We start from the raw sequence: 24,382 nt of genomic DNA, 5'->3' as shown, positions 1-24,382 counted from the left end.
GCTATGTTCATATAATAGACTGTGGTCCAACAGTTAAGGGGAATGAACAGTAAGATCTCTGTTAATCACCCTCAGTAACTTTCAGATATGTTACTGTATCAAGAAATCTTTCGTGTTAATAGAATGGTAGATGATTGAATACATGATAAAATGTATATGTGTCATGTACAGTGACACCAATTGTTTAACAATTTAAGACCCTGTATTTTATTTTTAAAATTTTTTTCATACATACTTCCGCATCATGTATTTTCTATATGTACATTTATGTATGTAAACTTAAAAAAATATTTTAGAAATGTATCACTTAAATTTATAATGGTGGTTTCCTGGAGGTGGGATTGGAAATTATTGGGATTAGATTTTAAAATTGATGTGGGTCTTTAGCTTTATTTTATATAGCCGCGTGTAACTTATATAAATAAAATTTTATTGAAAAAGTTAAAACTCAGGAAAGAGAGAGAGACGGAAAGGGGTAAGGTACGCTAGATTTAGCTGGGAGGGAACCTGGCCCAAATGTCATTTGCTTGGAAGTGCACTGTAAAAGGATTTAGGAAAGACATCTACGTATTAAAAATTGCCCAGGATTTATAGATGGATTTATATATGTAAGTTGTAGGTGCATTGTAAAAAGAAATACATACATTTTAAGGAGTAGCATGTTTTATGTGTAAAGTTCTTTCTTTGCCATGGAAATAAAACAATGAGTTTAAAAACAATGGTTCTTTAAGAAACATTTATTTTTAAAATTTTATTTATTTATTTATTTATTTTTTTGGAGACACAGTCTTACTTTGTTGCCCAGGCTGGAGTGCAGTGGCGCGATCTTGGTTCACTGCAACCCCTGCCTCCCAGGTTCAAGAGAGTCTCGTGCCTCAGTTTCCCAAGTAGCTGGGACTACAGGTGTGCACCACAATGCCTAGCTAATATATGTATTTTTAGTAGAGATGGGGTTTCCCCATGTTGGCCAGGCTGGTCTGGAACTCCTGACCTCAAGTGATGCACCCACCTCAGCCTCCCAAAGTGGTGGGATTACAGGCGTGAGCCACCACGCCCAGCCTATTTTATTTTTTAGATACGGGGTCTTGCGATATTGTCCAGGCTGAAGTGCAATGGCTATACACAGGTGTGATCATAGCTTACTGCAGCCTCATATTCTTGGGCTTAAGCAGTCCTCCTGCCTCAGCCTCCTGACTAACTGGGACTATATGCTTTACCATCACGCCTGGCTCATGGGTTCTTGTTTTGGTAGCAGGATCCTGACATTTCTAATGCCTTATAATTATAGCTAATAGAAATAAAAATAAGGAATAACCAGAAAGAAATATAAAGGAATCATAAAGTTGAGCAGATAGGTGCTAAGTTGATCCTGCTTACAATATTTGAGATAATTCTTAAAGTCATTATACCAGTCTTGATATGAGGTCCTAGTATTTTATTTTTTATATTTTAATTTAAATTTTTAAATTTTTTATGTTTTAGAGACAGGGTCATGCTCTATTGCTCAGGCTGGAGTGCAGTGGCACGATTGTAGCTCGCTGCAGCCTTGAACTCCCAGGCTCGAGGGATCTTCCTACCTGAGTCTCCCGAGTAGCTGGGAATACAGGCACATGCTACCACACCCAGCTAATTATTTTTATTTTTATTTTTTGTAGCAATGAGGCCTCACTATGTTGCCTAGGCTGGTCTCAATCTTCTGGCCTCAAGGATCCAACCACCTTGGCCCCCCGAAGTGCTGGGATTACAGGTGTGAGCCATGGTGCCCAGCCTGTATTTTATATTTCTTAAACTTGTTATGTTTTTAATTTAACATTTCTTCTTGTTCAGTAAGCATTTATTTGAAAGAAGTAGTGTATAATTTATGAACTTTACATTCCTAAGGCTCTTAGGAAATAAATTTTATTTAAAAGTTATTTGTCTGATTTGATCCTATAGTGAATACATAAAGTATATTTCTGTGTTCTTAATATATATTATTTTATTCATACTAGAGATCTTTCTGCTTTCAGATCTTTTTTTTTTTTTTTTTTGAGATGGAGTCTCACTCTGTTGCCCAGGCTGGAGTGCAGTGGCACGATCTCGGCTCACTGCAACCTCCGCCTCCTGGGTTCAAGCAATTCTCCTGCCTCAGCCTCCTGAGTAGCTGGGATTACAGGCGCCCACCACCATGCCCAGCTAATTTTCGTATTTTTAGTAGAGACAGGGTTTCACCGTGTTGGTCAGGCTGGCGTCGAACTCCTGACCTCATGATCCACCCGCCTCGGCCTCCCAAAGTGCTGGGATTACAGGCATGAGCCACCGCACCCGGCTGCTTTCAGATCTTTACTAAAAAACTTTTTAGTAAAATAATTTAGTAAAATATTTAGTAAAATAACTTTTTGTGTTATGAGTGGCATTTATCGAGTTTCAGCTGTATATCATTTATAGTTGTGGCCCCTGATAGATATGGAGAATTTTAAATTGAAACATAGTAGTTAATCATTCAAAGCTGTAGGAAACCAGTGTGAGGAAATAACAGGAGTTTAAACAATTTTGTAGTATGTAATACAGCATTGTATTGGTTTTTCAGTTTTTTCTGAGATTGACTTTATAATCAGTTAAAGTGAGTAACAACTGCTATTGTTGAATGTTTGGAATATTGAATGTGTGAATTTGTAAACGGTTGAACATGTTAGAGTGATCTTCATAAAACTGAATGATTTGGTTATATTAAGTCTTTAATGATGAATACTTTAAGTTCAGTTAAAAAAAGATGATGAACCTGGAGTTCTGTTTTAATGTACAAACTGAATTGCTTTATTTTTAGTAAACTTTTCCTTTCTTAATCTATGCAAAGGTCTGAACACGAAAGACATTCCCCAAACTGCCCATTTGTGAAAGGTGAGCACACACAGAATGTGCCATTGTCAGTCACTCTTGCAACAAGTCCTGCACAGTTTCCTTGTACGGATGGAACTGACAGAATATCTTGCTTTGGGTCGGGGAGCTGCCCTCATTTTCTAGCTGCTGCAACTAAACGAGGAAAGATCTGCATATGGGATGTTTCCAAACTTATGAAGGTATGTTTGAATTTTGTAGTATCAAATTAGTAATTGAAAAAAGATCAGTTGTAAACTTAGGCTTTTCATTTGTTTAGGTGCACTTAAAGTTTGAAATTAATGCCTATGATCCAGCAATTGTACAACAGCTTATTCTATCAGGAGACCCAAGCTCAGGAGTTGATTCAAGGAGACCAACTTTGGCGTGGCTGGAGGACTCCTCTAGTTGCTCAGATATACCAAAATTGGAAGGAGATAGGTATGTGAGTTTGTTTTAGTAGTATTTAATAGATGTTAACATGTTTTCCTAAATTTTATATTCTCATAGTTCTAATAATTAAAGAGGAGGAAAAAAAAGTTATGCAGTTAAGAGATCAGAGAGTAAATGTTTGGTTAGAAATCTGAAATCTGTGATTCTTGAAGAAAAATCTTCATTCAGAAACACCATAGTTTATAAAATATGCTTAACTTTCTATCACAATCTATGTCAATTGGAAATAATTGCCACATTGAACAATAGATGATGAAAAGTCAACATTGGAAAGTCTAAATAATGAAATGAAATTCTATTGTAGTTTCACCTTCTACTAACTAAATCTTTTCATAGAGCATTCGAACTAGATGATTTCAGTTTCCGTTTTTTCATTAGCACCTCAAATTATGGCAGTGCTAATGAATAATAATAATGGGATGACCTGAGGTGAGGCAAGAGGATCTAATTGTTTAAAACAGTGTACCAGTAGTCAGCAGTGAGTTGAGATACCATAATTATTGCTATAGAAATATTTTGGTAAAATTGCTGTTCTGGATTCTCCTTCACTCAACTTCTCTGAGAGATTCCTGATTTTTGTGGTGGGGTGGGAGAGTCAAAGTATCACCCTCTTTCACCCACTTGTTTCCTAAGAACCACTGTGGTTTTGACTGAACTGGGCTAGTAAGATTCTGTAGGTGGAGGGGAAGAAGATTCTGTAGGCAGCCATGTGAAATGGAGCTATTTAACTGTGATCAGACGTCTTGATAGACTGAGAATATCTGCCATTTCACTTCCAGGGGCTCCTTATGTTACTGACATGTGATGGGTGTTAACTCTGTAGTCAGTGATTTATCATTTTACTTCACAACCCCTTTGGTGGGATGTCCTTTCATTAAGGAGTAATGTAAAGTTTTATTAATGGAAATTATTTCATTAATGGAATTAGTGGAAAATTTACAATATATGCGTTACTTCTGTCTAGTTCCTCTTGGTAATAACATGTTGATTAAAGCCTTGTGGTTGTTCTATTAATATAAATCTCTGTGAAAGCTTAATGGGAAAGCAGCTTAACTGTTGTCTGAGTTTCTGACCATATTTTGCCAATAGGACTAGATATTAAGCGTGCTTAATTTCTGTGATTTCTTAGAAGTTAGTGGAAAAGTAATAGAAGATAATGAAATTTATATGTCCTTCTAGGCACTTACTTTAATTTGAACTTTGTCTTGAAGTTTTGTAATTTGGGGATTAAAAATGGAATCAAAATATACTTCTAGGATTACATACACCCATACACATATAGTCACACCCTCCTAGGTAAAATGTGCATTTTAGATAAACATGTATTCTGTATTATTAGTGGAAATACTTCTCAACATTATATGGGGTAATGTGCTTGAGTTGAGGTAATCTCTACTTGCTTTTAAGAAATTCACAATCTAGGGTCGAAGGTCAATTTTCTCTGAAGAAAGTCTCAAACAAATCATACAAAAACATTAAGTTGATGTGGTAGGAGGAAGCTGAAGAGGTGAAACTTCATCCCTAACCTTAAGCCCCCTCTCTTCACTTCCCCTCCCCAAGAAGTAGGAGCAGTCCTGTTGGAATTGATAGTGAATATAATGAGCCACACTACCTCTCACTTTATGTGACACGAGATCCAATATGTTTGGTTATAAAATATACTATGTGGGTTTCATTAGCTTGAAGAATAATACATTAATTGGAAAAATCTAAGCTTATCCAAGAAGTTTAAAGTAATTAGCAATATAGTTTGCTTAGATTAGTTTTTGTAAAATTTGTTTTTATTTCTTATTTACATTGAAGGACTAAGGAATTGTTTTTGACAATTTTTTCTTAGAAGACAATATTTGTCTTCTGAATTAAGGAAGAAGATATGCTAATACATTTAATTTTAATGAATTAAGATTTCTTCTAGATGATTCACTTGTCATTTGTATATCAGGTCAAGTTGGTAAAAATTCCTTGAATGTAAATGAAATTGTTTATGGGATTGCTGTAAACCAAGGTACTGTTATAATATTAGTATGTCTGTTTTTCAGAAACACATATAATCTTAACTAAACATTTTTACTTTAACCATAATATTTATTTTGCATGTTTATTGCTTTGTAAAAGGTTTTGCAAAATGTAGAAGGCTTTAGTAAATACAGTGCCTATTATATAAATAGTGCATGCTTATTGCAGGAAAATGGGAAAATGCAGGAGTGGAAATTGATGAAATATAGAGTAGTCATAATCACACTATGGAATTATGGTAACATTTATATGTATTCTAGTTTCTTTTTAAAATGTGTGTGTTTTTTTTTTTTTTTTGGAGACCGAGTCTCACCCTGTCGCCCAGGTTAGAGTGCAGTGGCGCAATCTTGGCTCACTGCAACCTCTGCCTCCCAGGTTCAAACGATTTTTCTGCCTTAGCCTCCTTGAGTAGCTGGGACTACAGGTGCCCACGACCACTCCTGGCTAATTTTTTGTATTTTTAGTAGAGAAAGGGTTTCTCCATGTTGGCCAGGCTGTTCTCGAACTCCGGACCTCAGATGATCCACCTGCCTTGGCCTCCCAGAGTGCTGGGATTACAGGCGTGAGCCACCACGCCCAGCTGCATGTGATTTTTTAAAAAGTTTTATTGAAGTGTAATTTTCAAACCATACAATTCATGTAAGTGTACAATTTAGTTATTTTATTCATATAATTTTTTTTCTTTTTTTTTGAGAGAGTCTTGCTCTGTCGCCCATGCTGGAGTGCAGTGGTGCGATCCTGGTTCACTGCAATCTCTGCCTCCCAGGTTCAAGTGATTCTTGTGCCTCAGTCTCCTGAGTAGCTGGGACTGACCCGCGCCACCATGCCCGGGTAAATTTTGTATTTTTAGTAGAGACGGGTTTCACCATGTTGGCCAGGCTGGTCTCAAACTCCGGGCCTCATGTGATCTGCCTGCTTCAGCCTCCAAAAGTGCTGGGATTATAGATGTGAGCCACTGCATCTGGCCTTAGCCATAAAATATTTTTGTCACAAAATATTTTAAAAGAATGTGATTTTACAAATATATATATATAATTTTTTTTTTTTCTCTTGAAACAAGGTCTTGCTCTGTCACCCGGGCTCACGGCTCACTGCACCCTGTACCTCCTGGGCTCAAGTCATCCTTCTACCTCAGCCTTCTAAGTAGCTGGGACTAAAGGCATGTACCACCATGCCCAGCTAATTTTTTATTTTTTTGTGGAGATGGGGTCTCACTGTGTTGCCCAGGCTGGTCTCGAATTCCTGGGCTCAAGCAGTCCTCCCTCCTTGCCCTCCCAAAGTGCTGGGATTACAGGTGTGAGTCACTGTGCCTGTTCCCTGATTATATTTTTGAGAACTTTCAGAATAAAACATTCTTTGCTAATTTAAGGCTTTTATCTGGCAACTCTCTTTGAAATATCAAGACACCTGAATTCCTTTAAAACATACTACTACTTAATTTTATTGTTCATCTTAGTACAGCAGGTTAATACTTGGTTATTTATTTTTCTTAATGTGCAGCCATTCTATACTTAAAACCTGTTTTCTTGGTTTGGACTTCTTCATTCTTGATAATTCCCAATTATTAATATTTCTTCTTGGGATTCATTTTTACACTTACTCTGTTTCTCTGAAACCAGCCAATTAGGCTAATGAATTAGCAGCTGATTTTAACCTTTTTTTGCATTTTTTGCTTTTGTAAATTACAGCATTAAATTGGTTTATGGGCAACTGTTATCACCTGAAAAAACTAAAACAGAGAAACTTTTTCAAAAATATATAAGTGAATTTCCCCCAGCCGCCCCAAAATATTTCAAACATTGCCTTGGAGTGCAGTAATATCCTTAAGCATTTTCAGTGCGGAATACCACTTCATATTCTGTATAAAATAACATCGTAGGCCAGGTGCGGTGGCTTATGTCTGTAATCCCAGCACTTTGGGAGACCGAGGCGGGAGGATCACAAGGTCAGGAGATAGAGACAAGACTTTGTCTTGTCTTGATGACCCCCTATCTTCTGAGTTGTCATAGTTTTCCTATATGTAAAGGAGTTCTTAGCCTCTCCAAAACAAAATACAAAACAAAAATAAAATTGCATGTACATGTGAGTACACAAACATACACACGTGCTTATACAACTATTATGTTTGGTTTTAGGCTGTCCTGAATTCAGTAATAGAATAGTTCTTAATGCTTTACTACTGCAAGCTGGTGCTTGATTTTATTAGTTGCTGCTGTCTTTTATATTTTTGTTTGCCCAAACTGTCCTTAGTCACACAGTAGTCTTCAAATTCCTACAAATGTTATTATGGATTCTTGGAGGTTTCCATACCCTTTTTCAGTTAGACATTTATTTAATGATTTAAGAAGATTTTTGTCAGTGTTGTTAATCAGTTATGATATCAAACTACTCTTTATATATCATTTAAGCCTATTTTAATTATATGGTTGAGATGTGTAGTAGTGATTTTAACACTGTACTTTCAGGCCAGGCATAGTGGCTCATGCATATAATCCCAGCACTTTGAGAGGTAGAGGTGGGAAGATTGCTTAAGCCCAAGGGTTCAAGACCAGCCTGGGCAACATGGTGAGACCCCGTCTCTGCAAAAATTAAAAGAAAAAAGTAGCTGGGCATGGTGGCATGTGCCTGTGGTCCCACCTACACGGGAGGCTGAGGCAGGAGGATTGGTTGAGGCCAGGAGGAGGTCAGGGCTGCAGTGAGCTGTGTTCCTGCCACTGTACTCCAGCCTGGATGACAGACTGAGACCCTGTCTCAAAAAAAACCACAAAACCAACTGTTCTTTTTTCTTTGCTTTCTCATATGATGTATACTTTTTTTGAAATTCAAATTGTTTACTTTGTTTTTTGATTTAAGTGATGATTTACTGGAGGATTCAGACACTGAAGAGCATTCCAGATCAGATTCTGTGACAGGTATGTAAAAAGTATTAGATAATGTACTTAAAAAATTCTTTACACAGTTGTGTATACAGCTAACTACCACTTAATTCTGAATTTCTTAGTTAATGCTAACTAAATTTTTGCTAGTATACACAGAAGACTGAAATATTGTGTGTCAGAGATCTCAAATTAGTGGTATGTACATAGTGTTCCATATTTAAAATTTAAATGGTACCTATTTGAGCCAAAGGAATTACAGTGGATAGTTACGTTAAAGTTTTGTCACATATGTCAGGTAATTAAATGTTTTTATTTGTATAATGTATTCTGTTAACTAAAAGTAGTGTTTAAAGCTCTTTATTCGTGTAGGTGAATAAAGAACTACATTTTAATGTGTGAAATTATAGACATTAAAACATCAAGTAAATGCTGCCTTACTAGCTTTTAAGATACTAGGGCAAAATAATATACTTCGTATTTTAATGTTATTTTGTAGGAAAAGCTAATAGTATGTTTCAAAATAGTTTTATTATGTTAGAATTTAAATCCTAACTCTTCTACTTAATATAGTCTGATTGCATTTCCTGATATATAGCATAGTGGTATTAAAGTCTGTTATTTAGAGTTTTAAGAATTAGGCCAGGCTTGGTGGCTTACGTCGGTAATCCCAGCACTTTGGGAGGCCACGGCGGGTGGATCACCTGAGATCAGGAGTTCGAGACCAGCCTGGCCAACATGGTGAAACCGCGTTTCTACTAAAAATAAAAAACAATTAGCCAGGCGTGGTGGCGCATGCCTATCCCAGTTACTCAGGAGGCTGAGGCAGGAGATTGCAGCGAGCTGAGATTGCGCCCGGGAGGCGGAGATTTGAACCCGGGAGGCGGAGATTGCAGCGAGCTGAGATTGCGCCATAGCACTCCAGCCTGGGCAACAAGAGAGAAACTCTGTCTCAAAAAAAAAAAAAAAAAAAAAAAAGAATTAGATAAGTTCATATAAAGTGTAGTGCCTGGGAAGTACCCAGTATTTTTAAAAAGTGACCATTATTAAATTGTGGCTATTGTTTAATGTCAGATGCTGTGTACTATGGACATATATAACTTAAATCTTTTTAGAAGAGGAATGGTTTTGTATAGTACAGTTGAAAAAAATTATAGTTAACATTTGGTAGTAAATATTCTTTAAATTTTAATTTGTCATCAAATTTTTTTGAAAGGCACTAAATGGAACACTGGACAATTTTGGGTTAATCTTTAGCAGTCTTTTGAAGCAATTCTTAGCAATGAACAAAAAAAATCACCAAATAAGGCAGGAAAATGCCCTTAAAAATGTGCAAATGTGTAATTCGTTCTAGAGAAGTTAAAAATTGTTTTTTTTTTTTTTTTAAAAAAAACATAGACCGAGGAAGCTAATGCTCTTTTCCTATTTTGTTCTTTTGCAAAAACATAAGAGGTTACTACTACATTTTCTTTCTTTGTTTGTTTGTTTCTTTTTTTTTTTGAGACAGAGTCTTGCTCTGTTGCCCAGGCTGGAGTGCAGTGGTGTGATCTCAGCTCACTGCAACATCTGCCTCCCGAGTTCAAGGGATTCTCTTGCCTCAGCCTCGTGAGTAGCTGGGATTATAGGTGCCTGCCACCACACCTGACTAATTTTTGTATCTTTAGTAGAGATGGGGTTTCACCATGTTGGCCAGGCTCATCTTGAACTCCTGACCTCAGGTGATCTGCCCACCTTGGCCTCCTAAAGTGCTAGGATTACAGGCGTGAGCCACCGCGCCCGGCCAGACCTGGCTCTTTCTTTTGTTTTTTTGAGACGGAGTGTCCCTCTGTGGCCAGGCTGGTCTCGAGCTGCTGACCTCAGGTGATCCACTTGCCTCAGCCTCCCAAAGTGCTGGGATTACAGAGGTGAGCCACTGCGCCCGGCCAAGTTTTTGAACTCTTTCAAAAAATAACTCCTTGGTCTTGTTAAATTACTTAAACTGTGGGCTTCGGTTTTTCCTTTGTAAAGTGTTTGCTGTGTTAAGTTTTTTTTGATTGTCACTGGAACCTTTCCTTTGTGTGCTATAGTTTTGTTATTTTCCCTGGGTCTAAGGATCTCAGTACATGTTTTTACAGTTATAATACTCGTATTTGGTCAATTTTCTTATCCTTTTTCTACCTTTATTCTTTTCATCTATGCCTGTTTGATTTTTCACACATTTTAAAGATACTGTAATCATGTTTACTTTAGCTAATAGTGTCTTGAAAATTATCATGTATTTTTGTCGACTACATATAACACTTCATTTAGGGGTGTAAAAATTGTCTTTATGTGTTAAACAGTAGCTGTGGTAAGAGAAAATATCTTTCCAGTTCAAAATTTTTAATTGCCTCATTTGAGGATTTGTAAGTAGCTTATTCATTCACAGTAAAAGTATGTATCTTCTAAACTAATTTTGTTATATTGGAAGACCATTGGTGACTTTATGGAGGCTTATAGAGTAGTCATGTATATATATTTGATATTAATGATTGGTGTCTTCTCTTCCTGAAGTATCTAAAAAGTGATAAGGTACCATTTCAGACTTATCAGAGCATATCCAATTTGATGGAAATCACAGTTCTAAGTGATTTTCATCAAGTTGGATGATACAATCTGAAGAATTATGAAATATATTTATTTTCTGGTTTTTTTGTTTTTGTTTTTGTTTTGAGAGGGAGTCTCATTCTGTTGCCCAGGCTGGAGTGCAGTGGCACGGATCTTGGCTCACTGCAACCTCTGCCTCCTGGGTTCAAGCAGTTCTACTGCCTCAGCCTCCCGAGTAGCTGGGATTACAGGCGCCCACCACCACACCTAATTTTTGTATTTTTTGTAGAGATAGGGCTTCACCATGTTGGCCAGGCTGGTCTTTAACTCCTGACCTCAAGTGATCCACCTCCGTCAGCCTCCCAAAGTGTTGGGATTACAGGTGTGAGCCACTGTGCCCGGCCTATTGAAATATATTTCTTAATTTCAAAAATGTGAGGGCAGATGAAGAGACATTTGTTTTTTAGTTGGAGGTTATGAGGTTTGAAGATATCTAAGAGGACTGCATAGAGAAAAGTTTGGTATTTGAACCACAGATCAGAATTAAGTATACATGGCTTCTTGTGAAGACTGAGAAGAATGTTTGGTAGGAAGTTAAAGAAGGGCTCAAATTGAAATTTGAGTTTTAAAAGAGTGCCTAGATAAAACCTAATTGCTTACCTGAGGAAGTTTGGTTAACACTACGCAAATAAGCAGAATAGAGAAGGGTTTTTTAAATGATTGTCTGAAGAATATTATGCTGGTGCTTGTTTGTAGGTATTTGTGTAAAAATTTATTTTGTGGCCTAGTAGGTTTTAGAAATTCTGAAATAGGTAGAGTTGACAAGTTCTGCAGGGCGTTTGTCAGTCATCAGTGTGCTTTGTCACCCTTCTGAGTAGAATGTATAGTTTATGCTGCTTCCCACATGTTGAATAAATATTTGAGAAGCAGCAAAGTAATAATGCCACTTGTAATATTTTCCTTTTTAATAAAGTCTCACCTCACATACCATTTACTTTGAATATTGACTTAAATTTGTGTTAATATATGTAATTTATGGTTTATTTTGTCATAATATATACATAGACCAAAATTGTTTTTTCTTGGCAGTTTCCTACATAGTTTAGAAAGAAAACATTTAAGTAAATTTGTCAGTTTAGTCCAGTTGGGCATCCTCAGGATTTATTGTGGTATAGTACATGTTATAAAAATATCTCAGTTGATTGCGCCACTGCACTCCAGCCTGGGCAACAGAGTGAGACTCCGTCTGAAACAAAACAAAACAAAACAAAACAAAACAAAAAACCACCTCAGTCAGCCTTCAATTTCCAATCTGAATTGTAGAGAAAATATACATGAATATTGAATGACAGAAAAAAGGCTGCATGTGACTATAGCCAAATGAGTATTTAAATAAGTGAACAGCTTCATTAATACAATTAAATCATGTTTATAGTGAAAATTTTTTTCTGCTGTAGCTAGAAAATATTTCCGTTTTAGGGGGTAGTAGTCATGTTATGTGAAATGACATCATCCCCAGATTATGGGAAATTCTAGATATGCCAGTGAGCATGTAGAAGAGATCATGAATAAAATAGTGTAAAATGGTGTAAACAGAGCTTTGAGTTACCCTAAGTGGTTCTTCATGAATCTCAGTTGCTTATTGCTCTACTTGGGCAACTTCTTTTTTTTTTTTTTTGAAATGGAGTCTCGCTCTGTCGCCCAGGCTGGAGTGCAGTGGCGCGATCTCGGCTCACTGCAAGCTCCGCCTCCCGGGTTCACGCCATTCTGCTGCCTCAGCCTCCTGAGTAGCTGGGACTGCCGGTGCCCGCCAGCACGCCCGGCTAAATTTTTGTATTTTTAGTAGAGACGGAGTTTCGCTGTGTTAGCCAGGATGGTCTTGATCTCCTGACCTTGTGATCCACCCTCCTCGGCCTCCCAAAGTGCTGGGATTACAGGCGTGAGCCACCGCGCCCAGCCTATTTGGGCAACTTTCAAACCTTCATGGAGTCACCTTGAGTTCATTTTTTTTCTTTTAAGATGGAGTTTTGCTTTTTTGCACAGGCTGGAGTGCAATGGCATGATCTTGGCTCACTGCAACCTCTGCCTCCCGGGTTCAAACGATTCTCCTGCTTCACCCTCCCCAGTAGCTGATATTACAGGCACATGCCACCACGCTTGGCTAATTTTGTATTTTTAGTAGAGACGGGAGTTTCACCATGTTGACCAGTCTGGTCTCGAACTCCTGACCTCAGGTGATCCACCCGCCTTACCCTGCCAAAGTGCTGGGATTACAGGTGTGAGCCTCCACGCCCAGCCTTGAGCACTTTTATATTTATTTCCTTTTCTCTGTTTTTCCAATCTAAATCATTAAGGCAATTATATATATATATATATATTTTTTTTTTTTTTAATTTTCTATTTTTTGTATTTTCAAAAATCGCCTAGAGTGGTTTTTTCTTTTGAGACGGGATCTCACTCTGTTGTCCAGGCTGGAGTGCAGTGGCGTGATCTCAGCTCAGTGCAACCTCTGCCTCCTGGGTACAAGCAGTTTCTCTTGCCACAGCCTCCCGAGCAGTGGGACTACAGGCATGTACCACCATGCCTGGCTACTTTTTGTGTTTTTGGTAGAGACGGGGTTTTACCATGTTGGAGAAGCTGTTCTCAAACTCCAGGGCTCAAGTGATCTGGCCTGCCTTGGCCTCCCAAAGTACTGGGATTACAGGTGTGGGCCACCGCATCTGGCCTAACCTGTAGTGGTCTTTATGGTATTATTGCTAATGATGTTGCTGCCTGACTGAAAGAAGTTTCTGCCATTGAGATAGAGACAGATCAGTGGAAAGAATTTTCAGTTTAGCGTCAAGAGATTATACTTGATTTGGGAGTTGACTGACATCTATTGTAAGACTTTCTTTCCTTTTTTTCTGTTTTCTGGAAACGAGGTTTTACTGTGTTGCTGAGGCTGGTCTTGAACGGAACTCCTAATCTAAAAGGATCCTTCCACCTCAGCCTCCCAAATAGCTGGGATTACAGGCATGCACCACAATGCCTGGCTTTGTGATTAATATCACAGGTTTAAAGGTTGAGACTGAGAAACTCAGTCCTGTGTTTCAGTATAGAAACTGAGTTCTGAGACTGTACTACTTTTAAGGGAATAGTTTAAAGAAGGCACAATAGAAAAAAGGTCAGCAGGGCATGGTGGCTCATGTCAATAATCTGAGCACTTTGGGAGGCCGAGGTGGGCAGATCACGAGGTCAGGAGTTCGACACTAGCTGGACCAACATGGTGAAAACCCATCTCTACTAAAAATACAAAAATTAGCCAGGCGTGGTGGCAGGTGCCTGTAATCCCAGCTACTCAGGAGGCTGAGGCAGGAGAATCCCTTGAACCTGGGTGGCAGAGGTTGCAATGAGCTGAGATTATGCCATTGCACTCCCGCCTGGGTGGCAATAGTGAGACTTTGTCTCAAAAAAAAAAAAAAAAAAAAAAAAAAAAAAAAAAGAAAAGAATAAAGGTGAATAAGATGATGTAATGTAGTTGTGTGGCTTTAAATGAACTAAAAATTAGCAGATAATACAGAAGACACTGAATGTTTCACATAAAGATGATGCAGTTTTGGAACTTTTTCTTCCTAGTTATTATTTTTTTTCTAAACTGAGGTTAGAATTGTATTTTCTGACATTCCACTGATAATCAGCAGAGGATGGGGTGAGAGAGAAGAAATGGTGCTTATAACTCCTTCAGAGTGGTGAAAGAAAGGAAACTGAGATTACAATCTTTTTTAATGGATATTTTGCATAGCGCATAAATGACAGATGCATAAGTAGTATTCTCTCTTTGGTTTAGAATTGAAGTGCAGAAATTCTGTTACTTTGATATTAATTTAAAGTTATGTATAAATAATATTTTTTAACTCTTTAATCACATTACTTTTTTGAAAAAAGGTTTTGCTCACAAATTGCCAAGAGAATATATTTTGAATTGAAAAGACTTTTTTTTTTTTTTTTGGAGACAGTCTCACTCTTGTTGCCCAGACTAGAGAGTACAGTTGCGTGATCTCAGCTCACTGCAACTTCTGTCTCCCAGGTTCAAGTTATTCTAGTGCCTCAGCCTCCCCGAGTAGCTGGGACTACAGGCATGTGCCACCATGCCCGGATAATTTTTTTTTGTTTGTTTTTTTTGAGACATAGTCTCACTCTTGTTGCCCAGGCTGTGGTGCAATGGTGCGGTCTTGGCTCACCACTACCTCCGCCTTCTGGCTTCAAGCGATTTTCCAGCCCTAGCCTCCTGAGTAGCTGGGATTACAGGCATGCACCACCACACCCAGCTAATTTTGCATTTTTAGTAGAAATGGGGTTTCTCCATGTTGGTCAGGCTGGTCTCAAACTCCCGACCTCAGGTTATCTGCCCGCCTCAGCCTCCCAAAGTGCTGGGATTACAGGCATGAGCCATCGCGCCCAGCCTCTAATTTTTTGTATTTTTAGTAGAGGCGGGGTTTTGCCATGTTACCCAGGCTGGTCTCGAACTCCTGAGCTCAGGTAATCTGCCTACCTCAACCTCCCAAAGTGCTAGGATGACAGATGTGAGCCACCTGCCTGGCCTAAGTTGAAAATAATTTTGAGTCCCTTGAATACCTTTACGGTTTTTCTGAGTAAGCTCATCTTAGATTTGATTATGTTTTAAGAAAAAAAAAAAAAAAGAAAAAAAACAGCCTGGTATCTATGGGGGATTGGTTCCAGGACCCTCTCTAGATATCAAAATCCAGATGTGCTCAAGTCCCTTGTATAAAATGGTATAGTTTTGCTTATAACCTATGCACATCTACATTTTCCTGTTACTTTAAATGATCTCTAGATTACTTATAATATCTACTACAATGTAAATACTGAGTAAAAAGTTGTTATGCTCTATTGTTAATTGACAAAAAAGTTTGTACATGTTGTACATGTTTAGTAGAGATGCAGCCATCCATTTTTTAAAAAAAAAAGTTTTCTGGCTGGGCACGGTGGCTCATGCCTGTAATCCCAGCACTTTGAGAGGCCAAGGCGGGTGGATCACCTGAGGTCGGGAGTTTGAGACCAGCCTGACCAACATGGAGAAACCATGTCTCTACTAAAAATACAAAATTAGCTGGGTATGGTGGCACAGCTATTCTTGCGGCTGAGGCAGGAGAATTGCTTGAACCTGGGAGGCGGAGGTTTTGGTGAGCCGAGATCACACCATTGCACTCCAGCCTAGGCAACAAGAGCAAAACTCCATCTCCAGAAAATAAATAAGTAAATAAAAAATGTTTTCCATCTGCAGTTAGTTGAATCCGTGGATATAGAACCTGTGAATATGGAGGGCTGACTGCACTTTAAATTTTTTTAGGCCAGGCGTGGTGGCTCACGCCTGTAATCCCAGCACTTTGGGAGGCTGAGGTGGGTGGATCACCTGAGGTCAGGAGTTTGAGACCATCCTGGACAACATGGTGAAACCCAGGCTCTACTAAAAATAGAAAAATTAGCTGGGTGTGGTGGCGTGCGCCTGTAATCCCAGCTACTTGGGAGGCTGAGGCACTAGAATCACTTGAACCTGGGATTCAGAGGTTGTGGTGAGCCGAAATTGCACCACTGCCCTCTAGCCTGTGTGACAGAGCAAGAATTTGTCTCAAAAATAAATAAATAAATAAATAGTTTTACTTGTGTATTCATAATGTGCTGACTGGATGAGTAGAAACATATCTAATGAATATTGTTCCTTTTTAAAGGGCATACATCACAGAAGGAAGCCATGGAAGTAAGCCTTGATATAACAGCACTCAGCATTCTCCAACAGCCAGAAAAACTTCAGTGGGAGATTGTTGCAAATGTGCTTGAAGATACTGTTAAGGATCTTGAAGAACTTGGGGCAAATCCTTGTTTAACAAACTCTAAGAGTGAAAAGACAAAGGAAAAGCACCAGGAGCAACACAACATTCCTTTTCCATGTTTATTAGCTGGAGGTTTATTAACATATAAATCTCCTGCTACCTCACCCATTAGTAGTAATTCTCACAGGTCACTGGATGGTTTAAGCAGAACTCAGGGTGAAAGTATATCAGAACAAGGGTCAACTGACAATGAATCCTGCACTAATTCAGAACTAAATTCTCCTCTGGTAAGGAGGACTTTACCGGTTTTGCTTCTTTATAGCATCAAGGAATCTGATGAGAAAGCAGGAAAGATCTTTTCACAGATGAACAATATTATGAGTAAAAGTTTGCATGATGATGGTTTTACTGTTCCACAGATTATTGAAATGGAGCTGGATAGTCAGGAGCAGTTGTTATTGCAGGATCCTCCTGTGACTTACATTCAGCAATTTGCAGATGCAGCAGCCAACCTTACCTCTCCGGATTCTGAGAAGTGGAACTCTGTGTTTCCCAAGCCTGGGACTTTGGTTCAGTGCTTGAGGCTGCCAAAGTTTGCAGAGGAGGAGAATCTTTGTATAGACTCAATAACTCCTTGTGCTGACGGAATTCATTTGTTGGTAGGACTGCGGACATGCCCTGTTGAATCCTTGAGTGCAATAAATCAAGTAGAGGCCTTGAATAATTTAAATAAATTAAACTCTGCACTATGTAATAGACGGAAAGGTGAGCTGGAATCAAATCTTGCTGTAGTGAATGGTGCAAATATTAGTGTAATCCAACATGAATCACCAGCAGATGTACAGACTCCTTTAATAATTCAGCCTGAGCAGAGGAATGTTAGTGGTGGATATTTAGTGCTTTATAAAATGAATTATGCCACTCGGATAGTGACTTTAGAAGAGGAGCCAATAAAAATACAACATATCAAAGATCCCCAGGACACAATTACCTCACTCATTTTGCTTCCACCCGATATATTGGATAATCGAGAGGATGACTGTGAGGAACCTATTGAGGACATGCAGTTAACCTCAAAGAATGGTTTTGAGAGAGAAAAAACGTCTGACATTTCTACTCTTGGACACCTGGTAATAACCACTCAGGGAGGATATGTAAAAATACTAGATCTTTCAAACTTTGAAATTTTGGCCAAAGTGGAGCCTCCCAAAAAGGAGGGCACTGAGGAACAGGACACATTTGTTTCTGTGATTTACTGTTCTGGCACAGACAGGCTGTGTGCGTGCACCAAAGGTAAGTTGTCTGATTATGCTATAAATCTTATAAAATCCATGTATATATGGCATTTGTTTATGTGCATACCTAGTATGAATTTTAGGTTCAAATAGATGGAGAGGAATTAATTTTTTTGTAATGAAGTGGTAAATCCTTCTTTTTAAACTGTTCTTAAAACTTTCTTCTACTGCCCTAGGTAAGGATTCTAACTGTAAATAAGTTAGTAAGTCACTTAGCAAGTATCTTCTGCTTTAACCTCAAGAAAATCACGTGCTTTTATTTCAGTGAGTCCCTGACTCTGCATCTGCTCAAATTTATGACCTTGGGCAAGTTATGTTAAATTCATTAAACCTGTTTTTATTTATTTATAAACTAGGATAAGAAAGTCTATTTCCTAGGCTTATTAGAATGAAATAATGTATGTAAAGTTTCTGGCACAGTTATTGGTCCTTATTTCCTTCTGAAATAAAAATACTTAGCAAACAATTTTTAGTTTTGCTAAATATATTTTTTTGTCTGATTTATTCCTGATCTTTGGCTAGTAGTGAATTAGTTTTGCAAATTTTGAAGCACTGTATAGATTAAGATAGTGTGCAATTATTTTTTCTTTTTTTCTCCTTTCTTTTCCTTTTCCTTTCCCCTTTCCCCCTTTCTTTCCCCCGTCCCCTTTCTTTCCCCCTCCTCTCCCCTCCTTTCTTTTCCTTTTATTTTTGAGAGGAAGTTTCATTCTTGTTGCCCAAGCTGAAGTGCAGTGGCCCAATCTCAGCTCACTGCAACATCCGCTCCCAGGTTCAAGCAATTCTCCTGCCTCAGCCTCCCAAGTAGCTGGGATTACAGGCACGTGGCACCATGCCCGGCTAATTTTTTGTATGTTTAGTAGAGACAGGGTTTCACCATGTTACCCAGGCTGGTCTTGAACTCCTGACCTCAGGTGATCCACCCACCTCAGCCTCCCAAAGTGCTGGGATTACAGGCATGAGCCACCATGCTAGGCCTTTTCTTTTCTTTCTCAGGGTCTCACTGTGTTGCCCAGGCTGGAGTGCAGTGGCATGATCTCAGCTCACTGCAGCCTCAACCTCCTGGGTGCAAGTAGTCCTCTCGCCTTGGTCTCCTGAATAGCTGGGACTACAGTGCATAGCTGGGACTATGCACTACCATGTTCAGCTAATTGTTGTATTTTTTTGTAGAAATGGGATTTCGCCATGTTGCTCAGGCTGGTCTCAAACTCCTGAGTTCGAGTGATCTGCCTGCCCCGGCCTCCCAAAGTGCTGGGATTACAGGCGTGTGGCATTGTGCCTGGCCTATTTTTTTACTTATATACATTTTAAGTTAGGGAGATAAAGCAGTTTTTGAAAAGGATTACTGACAATATCAGGCAAAATGAATAGTTCTATTGATTGTCTAGCAGGAATTTAGGACTAGGAGATAGTTGAAGCCTAAGTGACTATAACTAAGGCATGGCAGAGGAATTAGGATCTGAGCAGAGTTATGCATGCATCTCATCTGTGGTTCTGATAGTAATTAGACTGTTTTTCCTCTCTTTAAATAGATTTCAAGAGTTTAGCCAAGGAACATAATGGTGAATGTAGTGGTTAGATTGCCTTCTTTGAACTATATGTAGTGAAATTATTTTTTTATTTTTATTTTTTGTTTTTGAGACAGAGTCTCACCCTGTCAACAGGCTGGGGTGCAGTTACGCAATCTTGGCTCACTGCAACTTCTGCCTCCCAGGTTCAAGTGATTCTCCGGCCTTAGCCTCCTGAGTAGCTGGGACCACAGGTGCGCGTCACCACACTTGGCTAATTTTTGTATTTTTAGTAGTGATGAGGTTTCACTATGTTGGCTAGTCTGGTCTCGAACTGCTGACCTCGAGCGATCCGTCTGCCTTGGCCTCCCAAAGTGATGGGATTATAGGCATGATCCACTGTACCCAGTGAAATTTCTGTAATTTCTAGTGAAAGTATAATGGAAAAAAATCTTTAAATATCATAAAAATCCAACTAGATTTAGAAAATGAGCAGTGTAGTCTAATAACTTTAGACTAATAAAACTTGGAATTACAGTTGAGAATTTCAGAACAACCATTAAAATTCTGTGTGGTATCAGAGATAATTTGAATTTATTGGTCGTATATCTGCCAGTTCATTGTTGTAAGAACTTTACCTGTGTTCGTTTAGTCATCACACCAACTTTAATATACTATTATTGTCTCCATTTTGTAGATAAAGATACTGAAGGAAAGAAAGGTTAAGTAACTTATTAAGTAATAGAGCTAATAAATGTCAGAGCCAGCATTCAAACCTGGGAGTCTTTCATCAGAGCACTTTAAATGGCATTATACTGCCATAATACAACAAAAGATGAAGAATCTTACACTGAATTCTTTGCATTCTTTTAATCTGAAAGATTTAAAAATTGACAATTATTTAACTTGCTGTAGGTCATCTAAAATGGAGCTGGACTTGGAACCTAGGTGACATGGCACCCCGGTGCACATCTTTATAAGAAACTACTATTTTCCAGAAATGCAATAAGGGTTTTTAATGCTTTCAATTATTTGATGAGCTATGCTTTAGGTAACTCAGAAGAGAAATAGTATTTACACCTTAAATATTTAAGTTATTAAGTTTTTTAGCATTTAAATAAAAGTATTGGCCAGGTGTGGTGGTGCATACCGGTAATCCCAGCTACTTGGGAGGCTGAGACAGGAGAATCACTTGAACCCAGGAGGAGAAGGTTGCAGTGAGCTGAGATCGCGTCACTTCACTCCAGCCTAGGCGACCGAGCAAGATTCCATCTCAAACAAAACAAACAAACAAAAAAGTATTTAAAATAGATGGTGGTTTTCTTGGAGTTTGTACAGTCCGGAATTCCTAGAACATGATCTCATGTGATAGGGAATTTATCCAGATGATGAAAGATAAGAAAAACCTGAGAAGTTAGTTGCTTTCAAAATGAGCTCCTAATTCTTCAGGGATTGACTGATGAAGGTGCATTTGAAAAGATAATAACAAAGCGGAAAGAAAAGTTGATGTCTTAAAATGTATGTACATGTATGATTTTTAAAAAGCATCTCAGACTGAATCAAATGGATGTGACCCTGTCTTCTGAGTATATTCAAATAACATAAAACTCTTTTTCTTATGGAGAATCAAGTCTTTTCATAAAAATAAATCTATAGTTAATATATGTTTTAAGTTAATTTTATATAGGATTAATAATATACTAAATGTAGATTTGTTAAGGTATCTTTGATAATTCAGGAATAGAATATATACACACTACATATAAAATTTTGTAAAAGGCATAAAATAAAAAAGTATGAATTTCAAAAATTGAGAGTTTAAAGTGAAAGATAAATTGGTATTCTGCTTGGTGCAAATACATTTAAAATCAACAGGAAAGACTTAAATGAGAAAGAAGACTAAGATGTATCAGTGGCGTATAAGGATAGGGTGCAGTTATGATACTTGACAAAATATTAATGCTTAAAAAATAAAGTTTTTTAAAAGGCCGCAATTAATAGGGAACATATCATGAAATATAACAATACTGAATATAAATATGACCCCAACAACATAAAGCCTGTATACCTGTACTGATACTCAGAAGGAGGATAATAAGTTGAGCCATAATTGCTTTGAAAGTCTTTAATAATCTCACTATCTGGGATTATTGGACTGTATGGTCACATCCTTGTTTTGGTACTTGTTTCTTGTGGAAAACATTCCTTTAGTCTTCTGTTCCTGCTTTGCTAAGAGTTTCCAATAGGAATGAACGTCACATTTTGTCAAATACTTGTTTACATCCATGGAGATCATTTGGTTGTTCTTTTTAGTTCAGTATGGTAAAATATATTGATTGACTTTTGGATATTAAATCAACTTTGCATTCCTGGGATAAAACCCATTTGGTCATAATGCATTACCTTATATATTGTTGGATACAGTTTGCTAAAATTTTGTTCATAGTTTTTGCATATCGTTCATCAGGGATATTATATGTTCCTTGTAATCTTTCTTTTTTAGTTTTTGCTTTTTGTAATCTTTATCTGGTTTTGATATCAGTGTAATGCTTGCCTGATAGAATGAATTGGGAAGTATTCTCTCTTCAATTTTGTGGTAAAGTTTGTGTATAATTGGTCTTATTTTTCCTTATATATTTGGTAGAATTCGCCAGTGAAGCTCTTTGGGCCCAGAGATTTTTTTTAGTGGGAAGATTTTGAATATACACATTCAATTATGTTTATAGAGACTTCCTAAGGTTTTTTATTTTTTAGTGAGTTCTGACAGTCTTTTTGTCAGTTTTTAAGTTATGAAGTTTTAGCATAAAGAATTTCATAATATTCCCCACAATCATTTTATTTACTTTTTATTTTTTTCGAGACAGAGTCTTGCTTTGTCACCCAGGCTGGAGTGCAGTGGTGCAGTTTTGGCTCACTGCAACCTCTGCCTCCTGGGTTCAAGTGATTCTGTCACCTCAGCCTCCCGAGTAGCTGGGACTACAGGTACACCACCATGCCTGGTTAATTTTTGTATTTTTAGTAGAGATGAGGTTTCACTCTGTTGGCTAGGCTGGTCTTGAACTCCTGACCTCAAGTGATTCACCTGCATTGGCCTCCTAAAGTGCTGGGATTACAGGTGTGAGCTACCATGCCTGGGTCCTTACATTCCTTTTAATATTTGTAGACTCTTTAGGGATGTCGCCACTCTCATTTGTGATACTGATCGATGATTTGTATTTTTTTTTTCCTGCTTCATCTGTCTAGAGGTTTATCTGTTCTATTGATTTTTTTTTTCAGAACAACCAGCTTCTGATTTAAATGACATTTTTTTCTTTGTTATTTTTCTGTTTTCCCTTTTACTGGATTTCCATTTTAATGTTATTATTTCCTCCCCTCTGCTTGATTTGGGTTTATTTTGCTCTTCTCTAGTTTCTTTCTTTCTTTCTTTCTTTTTTTGTTTTTGACACAGAGTTTCACTGTCGCCAGGCTGGACTGCAGTGGCTCGATCTTGGCTAACTGCAACCTCTGCCTCCCAGGTTCAAGTGATTCTCCTGCCTCAGCCTCCCGAGTAGCTGGGACTACAGGCCCGCGCCACCACGCCCAGCTAATTTTTGTATTTTTAGAAGAGACAGGGTCTCACCACGTTGGCCAGGATAATACTGATCTCTTGACCTCGTGATCTGCCCACCTTGACCTCCCAAAGTGCTGGGATTACAGGCATGAGCCACCGTGCTGGCCTTCTTTAGTTTCTTAAAGTAGAAGCTTATTGGTTTGAGATGTTTTCTAATATAGGAAATTTAAAGCCATAAATATTTTTGGAAGCACTGTCTTAGTGATACCTCCTAAATTTTGATACATTGTGTTTTTCCTTTTTTTCATTTGGATCAAAATATGTTCTAATTTCCCTTGTGATTTCTTGTTTGGCCCAGAGATTATTTAAAAGTGTTTTGTTTAGCCTCCAAATACTTGAGGTTTCTCTAGATTTCTTTCTGTTCTGGATCTCAAACTTATTTCCATTGCTGTCAGAGAATATAATTTATATGAAGTCAGTATTTTGAAATTTATTGAGACTTTTTCATGACCCAGCATCTGGTCTGTCCTGGAGAATGTTCTGTGTGCACTTGAAAAGAATTTGTGTTGGGCACCCATGGGGTAGAGTGTCGTATAAATTTCACTTGTATACGTGTATGTTTTTAAGTTGTTAAAGTCTTCCTGATTTTATATTGAGCCTTCTTCTATCAATTTTGAGAGCAAGTATTGAAATCCCTAACTATGTTTTTGTTGAATTGTTCACTTTTAAGTCTGTTTTTGCTTCACTTGACTTTTGGCTCTTTTGTTAGACTGTTTCATAATTGTTACATCGTTCTGATATATTGGTCCTTTTGTCATTATGAAATATTCCTCTGTCTCTATTTTGTGTCATACTAATAAAATCACTCTGGTTTTCTTATGGTTACGGTTTGTATTATGTATCTTTTCCACAATTTTACTTTCAACTAAGGTGTGATTTTGAATCTGAAGTGGGTCTCTTAGATGCATATAATTAGGTCTTGCTTTTTTATACAGTTGGATAACCTGTACCTTTCAAATTTGAATGACTTTACGCTTAAGGTAATTATTGCTATGGTTGCATTTATGTCTGCCATTTTGATTTTTTAAAATGTTCTTTACATTCCTTTGTTACTCCTTCACTGCATTCTTTTGTGTTGAATAAATATTTTTAGTGTGCCATTTTAATCCCTCTGTTGATTTTTTTTAGAAGGAAATTTACATAACATTAGTGAAGAATAATTTGTTAGGGACGCCCAGAGACCTACTGTCAAACCAAGAACTAAAGCAGTATGGATATGTTGCATCTATGAATGTGTCCCTCCTCCCCTCTCCCAAACTCTGCCCTTTTCCTACAGATAACTGTTACTCAATAATTTTTATGTCTTTCCTTTTATAAAGAAAACTGGTTTTATGCTTCGGATGTGAATATTTCAACATATTTTATTGATTTTGCT

General features: G+C 37.8%; 1 protein-coding gene across 29 annotated transcripts in view; it reads left to right on the top strand.

Annotated features, from left to right (window-relative positions):
* BIRC6 (baculoviral IAP repeat containing 6) overlaps window positions 1-24,382 on the top strand; it is a 263,300-nt gene that overhangs the window by 44,929 nt on the left and 193,989 nt on the right. For all 29 annotated transcript variants that reach the window (XR_004669772.3, XM_034952910.4, XM_055108071.2 and 26 more), the window contains exons 7-10: window positions 2,837-3,059; window positions 3,137-3,297; window positions 8,179-8,237; window positions 16,496-17,890. Coding sequence is in view for 28 of the 29 variants with exons in the window: in XM_034952910.4 (XP_034808801.1) it covers window positions 2,837-3,059; window positions 3,137-3,297; window positions 8,179-8,237; window positions 16,496-17,890 (1,838 nt within the window). In the remaining variant the exon portion in view is untranslated. The remainder of the gene's footprint in view (window positions 1-2,836; window positions 3,060-3,136; window positions 3,298-8,178; window positions 8,238-16,495; window positions 17,891-24,382) is intronic.

This window comes from Pan paniscus, chromosome 12 (genome assembly GCF_029289425.2).
Source record: "Pan paniscus chromosome 12, NHGRI_mPanPan1-v2.0_pri, whole genome shotgun sequence".
NCBI classification, from domain to species: domain Eukaryota; kingdom Metazoa; phylum Chordata; class Mammalia; order Primates; family Hominidae; genus Pan; species Pan paniscus.
This window is presented reverse-complemented; position numbering and strand designations above follow the sequence as displayed.